Source organism: Lactuca virosa, chromosome 5 (assembly GCF_052849685.1).
Source record: "Lactuca virosa cultivar CGN04683 chromosome 5, Lactuca_virosa_CGN04683_v6, whole genome shotgun sequence".
Classification (NCBI taxonomy): Eukaryota; Viridiplantae; Streptophyta; class Magnoliopsida; order Asterales; family Asteraceae; genus Lactuca; species Lactuca virosa.
In genome coordinates this window covers 458,224,705-458,230,516 of record NC_136430.1, presented here as the reverse complement: position 1 = coordinate 458,230,516, position 5,812 = coordinate 458,224,705, and the positions used below count along the sequence as shown (strand labels likewise).

The following is a 5,812-nucleotide window of genomic DNA, read 5'->3' as shown; positions in this document are numbered from 1 at the left end:
GGCTCGTAAAGCTTGAAGCTTGAAGTTACTGTTACGCCATTTATTACGTCATTTACAACCTTGCTTATAAGTGTATGTGCAAGAAATTCAAAATCATGCAACCTTTCTAAACAATATTGATTATTTGATCCCTAAATAATCAAATATTTATAAGCAAATTATCATAATGATGAGAAAATCAGTAACAATACACACATCCATACACCCTCTAAAACTATGATTATAATTTACTTATATTCAATTACAATAACTTACAACATAAAAACAATGAGATTGAACTTATTTGTTACCGAATTAATGATATAACCAATGACATTTTTATTCTATTCAAGTACATGATTGAATATTAACCAAAAGCATTAAGTACATTCAACAAGGGTTTTTATGTATATGGGGTGGTATATAGTCGTATCAGATGTGGTTCTAGTAAGTCCATTCTTTAGGGAGAAATATTTCCGGTGAAGAACTTCGGTTTTGAGAGATGACACAAAATTGGCTCGATACATCCCTACTCTTTTTGTTTCTAATTCGATCACATTCTAATCCCTTTACATTATTGTTATAATCTGAAACAATTCAATGTGATTTTAAATTAACTTCCATTGATGAAAACGTTTTTTGAAAGGATCATTTTCAAAATATAAGAATCAAATAGAATGAATATATATGTACCTCGTGGCTTGATTTGCAAGCCTAATCCGTGCACGTTGAGGTTTAATGCTTGGACTACACGAGACGGAAGGAGAACAGGAGCAAATGCTGCATAAAACCACACCCGCTCTTTATAAAGAGACCAAATCGACAAATAAAGCCCACTAAAAAGACAATATTTGCAATTTTGCAATTTTTGCAATTTCCTCTACTAACTATATTTATCTACTACAAGGGTGTAACGTTTTTATTGTTTGTTGTAAGTAAATTACTAGTATAATATTTGGATCAAAATTGGAAAACTAAGCAATACTTAAGGACCAAACATTGTAATTGAAGAACAAAAACGTTACGTGTACCTCAAATAATAACAATGGGAGGTTTTCTATTAAAAAAAAAAAAAAAAAAAAAAAAAAAAAAAAACTTTGGTTTGAAAACTTTTTCAATTTTCAATAGATTTTTTGTTTTTAAAAATTCCCAAAATATACAATCATATTGTGTATGTTGTAGTCGTTTGGAGAGAAGTAGATGTATATTCGTTCTAGCCATTTAATATTTTTATTTTGTTTGATACAGACAAAAATATACCTGGTTTTCTGGGTTTTTCTATATTGGTTCCTGCTGTACGAGGAAGGAAAACTCCAGTACCGCATGATCTTTGGCTAGAATCTAGAAAAACGGCTTGCATTCCAGGTCCTCCAGTTGCCCAATTTGTAGGATGTTTGGGTTTTTGATCCTTTGAAAAACTTTTCCAATGCTAACAACACAAAAACAAAAACATTTACCATTAAAATTCACGTTCAGATTATATGGATTCAATCCAATTATCTTCTATGGCAATGGAGTGTTAAAATGCATAACAATAGTTAGAGCATATGTCATCTTCTATGTTATTTTTTTGAAAGATAAACAAATTGATGTATTAAAATGCATAAAAATCCATTAATTCTTTTTGGTCAAACTTGATGCCAAATTGCCATCTTCTCTCATTGGGGAGATTTGGAATCTTTCAGCTTCGTCTTATGCCATAACTTAATTGGGGAGATTCAGAATCTTTTTATTATGTTTAATTTGCCATTGGTTGCTTGATTCATGCCTAATATGTATTTTTTTATTATTTATGTTTAAGGGAATACAACTTTTAAAGTGTCTTTAGCTAAAACTTTCATAATCAAAACATATCTATAATATAAATTACTATTTGTTTCCTAAAAAGATACAATCAATTTATTCATTTCAGATATGGTGAAACTATAATCAAAGCCTAGAAATACGATTATATGACTATATAAATATATATATTTTGGCTTTGAAACTTGAAACAGATATGTAGGCAGGATGCGTAATCATGAATTTATCAAGTTGACTATTTCTCTTTTCTATGAGCTAAAAAACTAACGGGTTCCACTTCCTCATCAATGCTGGATAATCGTTTATCCCTAACCAACCTATTAGAATCTCCAGGAATCTGTAACACGACGTAAACAGTTTATATTTTCTCTCTCCATGCTTTGTGTGTGTGTGTGTGTGTGTGTGTCATGCTGTATGAAATTAATTACCGGAGGTGACGGAAGCAATGGAGGTTGTGCGGCAGCTGCTGACTTCCGAACAGTCGGAGGTTGATGTCTGTGCTTATTATAACTCCGCTGCTGTTATCATCACAATAATCACACATAAGCACAATTTATTCAAATAGTACTAATTTTCGCCAAAAGCTGAACCGATTGAAAACACCGGATGCATTAATTGCATTCAAATCAGAGAAAAAAAAATGAAAAACTGTGTCTATACCTTAAAATAGAAATGATGATCGTCGTCTACACATGCTCCGATAGCGTCGTTGAGAATGCTCCGCCGCTGTTATCATTAAAATATTCGAATGAAAATCAATGAATAATACTAATTCTCTCTGAAAACGCAAACTATATCTGTGCGCGAATCATCCAAATAGTACTATTAATTTTCGCAGAAAACTGAAGGGATATATATCGATCACATTCAAACCCGAAACAAATTGAGAAACTGTGTCTATACGTACCTTTGAAAATAAAAGATGATCGTCTTCTCCAGAATCTCCACATGCTTCAGTAACGTTGTCGATAGCGTTCGTCGGAAGCCATGGCGATCCTAATTCGCTTCCGGATTCATACAAATGAACAGCTTCGTCGCTTTCTTCCGCCATAATCGGTTGGTTTTCTGCGATCATGAAGTGATTGGAGATCGGAGATAGTGAATTTGGGGAGGAGTTAGAGGGAATGTGGATTTCCAACTCTGAACCTGCAATGTAACTACTTATACTTGCCACCCCTTATATATGAGGAGAGAGGGTTTATATAGTGACGGACACCGTTCCTGTATTTTCTCCGTATATAGTTTCTTTCTGTATTATAGTCTTCTCATAAGCGCGTGTCCACCACGTATATTAATTTTATGCTAAATACCGTAAATGCCCTTTCTCTTTTTTATTGCTAACCAAAAATCACATACATCACCCATGAAGTCCTGTTATAGAGTGTTATGGGTTAAAAACTTAAAATAGGTAAAAGAAAATTTAGTTAAATATTTGAGTAAATTACACGAATAGTCCCTATGGTTTAGGGTAATTTGCACGTTTGGTCCCTAACTTATCTTTTTAACTCGGAAGGTCCCTGCTATTTGTTTTTGTTACGCGCTTGGTCCCTGTCTTACCTAAAAATACTATTTTGCCATTGATTTTTTAATTTATTTAAATAAACACACATCCAACCCCACCCCCCTCACATTACCTTACCTACCCCACCATTTTTCCCTATTTAAATAATAGTTTTTTTAGGTAAGGCAGAGACCAAACGCGTAATAAAAACAAATAGTAGGGACCAAGCGTGTAACAAAACCAAACAGTAGGGACCTTCCGAGTTAAAAAAATAAGTTAGGGACCAAACGTGCAAATTATCCCAAACCATAGGGACCATTCGTGTAATTTACTCTAAATATTTTGAGATAAATAGGTTGAAAGTCTATCGAAATCCAATTTTAATACATACAATCAATTGATTATTATTATATAGTTTTAGTAATTATATATGATATAATAATTATTTATAAAAAAAAAAAAGATAAATATATATTTAAAATAAAACTAATCTTATTACTGTTTCGAACTCGTTCCATTCTTTTTTTTGGAAACGGCCAATAATATTATTAACACTCACCCAAATAGCAAGCAACTATAGGAGAAACTCGTTCCATTCACTTGACCACCTCTAGTAACTACTCTCTTTGTCGTTAAAAAAATTTGACTTGTGTATAATTTACCAAAATATTTTACTTAGATCAAACACAAAAATATATTTTTGAGTAACGAGTAAAGAAAACTTATAAATGATACTCTATTGCACAATTATCGTGGAATTTATTTTTAATTGACAAATAATTTAATTTAGGAAGGCGCTGCTTTTAATGATTTATTATATACCATTTGTATTAATATATCGATTCTCCGATTCTATTCAAATACTCATTCTGTACTAAAAATATATACGGCTACTTTCCATGCAAGTTTTTATTGAAGTTCTAAAAAATTGGTCCCGGCCTTTTAATGTGGCTTTGTATTTCGCGAGGATAAAGGGTAAGAGTTCATCTTTAACAAAATGATACTAAACAACATTTTCATAACTGCGTCTTACACCATTTTGCTGGTCAATCTTTGATTAAAACTCTCAAGCTTTTACCGGTGAGTTACCATGGTTTAAAATTATTTTGTGAAAAATACATATAGGTCCAAAAACATTTAATTTATTTTCATATATATATAAAACAAGTAATAGTTTATAAAACTAATGTAACTTTGTTATTGTGTTACTACACTGATATTCCAGTTCCATTTCATATATTTTTACCCAAAATGTGATGGGAGTTGAATTATTTCAAATTCTATTTTCTTTAAATTTCAACTTCTTTAAAGATTTCAATTCCTTTAAAAACTATGTGGGCATGTCAAATTTACCTCTCATACATGAAAATGTTGGGTCTATCCGTCTATGTCTTCGTTATTTATTTGACCGTTCCAATTTGTAGGTATTATTTGTAAAAATGATGGCAAGGGGTAGAATAGTAATTTAAAGATGTAGAACTAAAATAGAAAGGAGCGAAGAGGAAATGGGAACGTGGATAGGTTGGGTTTGGGTTGGGTGAACCTCTTCCACCTTTTTTAAAATAAAAATCATAATTTCACAGTTAAACTCCTCACGTATACGTATGCCTTTTTCTCTGCTCCAGCCTCCACTTCCACTTATACCAAGGTCAATTACTTTATTTTATAAATTAATATTATTGTTTTTTAGTGTATTATTATTTTAATGTTTAAACGTATGTAATCTAAAGTCTAAACATACAATTTAAAGCTTTGTAATTCTGACTGGTGTATATCCTTAATAAATAGAGTTGAGTTATATTGTATTTTAAATGAACCAAACATAAATATTAAAAAGAAAAAAAGTAAAAAGAATGGAGTGAACAATTCCGTAAGTTGAGCGTCTTTTGAAATGAAATAGAAAATGGGTTAATGACTTAGGAGGAAATTAGGTTTTCAGTTTGTCCGTATTAGGTCACTAAAGTTTTTTGTGTGCATATTAGACCAATATGGTTGTTATTACCGTTTAGAAATAGTCTTTTTTACTGGTTTCTTCTTGTTTAGCTTAGTTGGCAGCTTACGTGTCCGGTGACATGCCTATAACCACCCCATCGCCTCCACCTCAAACAATGTCCCATATCTCTTGTGCCCTAAATTGAAGAGTTGAAGAAGAACAGAAAAAGATGTCGCAAGCCTCCATCGCCTCCACCTCAAACAACCGAATCATGTGCTAGTGTGGGCTCCCGAGTCGGATTCGAGTCTCCACGACACCATAAAATCCGAGGAAAAGGTTCAGAACATGCCCTAATTCGTTGGTAATGGCCAATTTTGAAGATTGAAGCTTTTCTCTCTTTAAATCTCTGTTATAAGTGTGTAAGTTATGGCATTTATCCTAAAGCTTTGTTCTTTTTCATTTTTTATAGAGAGCAGGGAGAATGTGTGGATTTTGGGAATGGGTTGTTGAAGATCCGGTCACAGAGGAGCTTTTAGGTCTTAGTCATGAGCTGAATGAAATGAAGAAGAAGATGAAATGACATAAAGTAGCTTTGA

The 5,812-nt window shown here is 32.4% G+C and overlaps 1 protein-coding gene across 2 annotated transcripts; it reads right to left on the bottom strand.

Moving 5' to 3' along the window:
* Positions 1–217: 217 nt before the first annotated feature.
* LOC145116644 (uncharacterized) lies at positions 218–2,973 on the bottom strand. 2 transcript variants are annotated; one of them, XM_079052966.1, is made up of 6 exons: positions 2,690–2,973; positions 2,443–2,508; positions 2,211–2,297; positions 1,240–1,408; positions 673–759; positions 218–566 (listed from the first exon to the last, which is right to left on the bottom strand). In XM_079052966.1, exons 1-6 carry the CDS (start codon positions 2,855–2,857, stop codon positions 424–426), a joined length of 720 nt encoding a protein of 239 aa, XP_078909092.1. In that variant the 5' UTR covers positions 2,858–2,973; the 3' UTR covers positions 218–423. The 2 variants fall into 2 exon arrangements, with proteins under 2 accessions (XP_078909092.1, XP_078909091.1); XM_079052965.1 differs by having other exon boundaries at positions 221–566; positions 2,211–2,300; positions 2,690–2,971.
* Positions 2,974–5,812: the final 2,839 nt, after the last annotated feature.

What these genes read in the sequence shown, in the direction of transcription:
- LOC145116644 (XM_079052965.1), bottom strand. Translation starts at nt 2,857, where the DNA reads ATGATCGCAGAAAACCAACCGATTATGGCGGAAGAAAGCGACGAAGCT. An exon ending in ATCATCTTTTATTTTCAAAG is followed by an intron (nt 2,509 to 2,689) that starts GTACGTATAGAC and finishes TAATGATAACAG; the next exon opens with CGGCGGAGCATTCTCAACGA. An exon ending in ATCATCATTTCTATTTTAAG is followed by an intron (nt 2,301 to 2,442) that starts GTATAGACACAG and finishes TGATGATAACAG; the next exon opens with CAGCGGAGTTATAATAAGCA.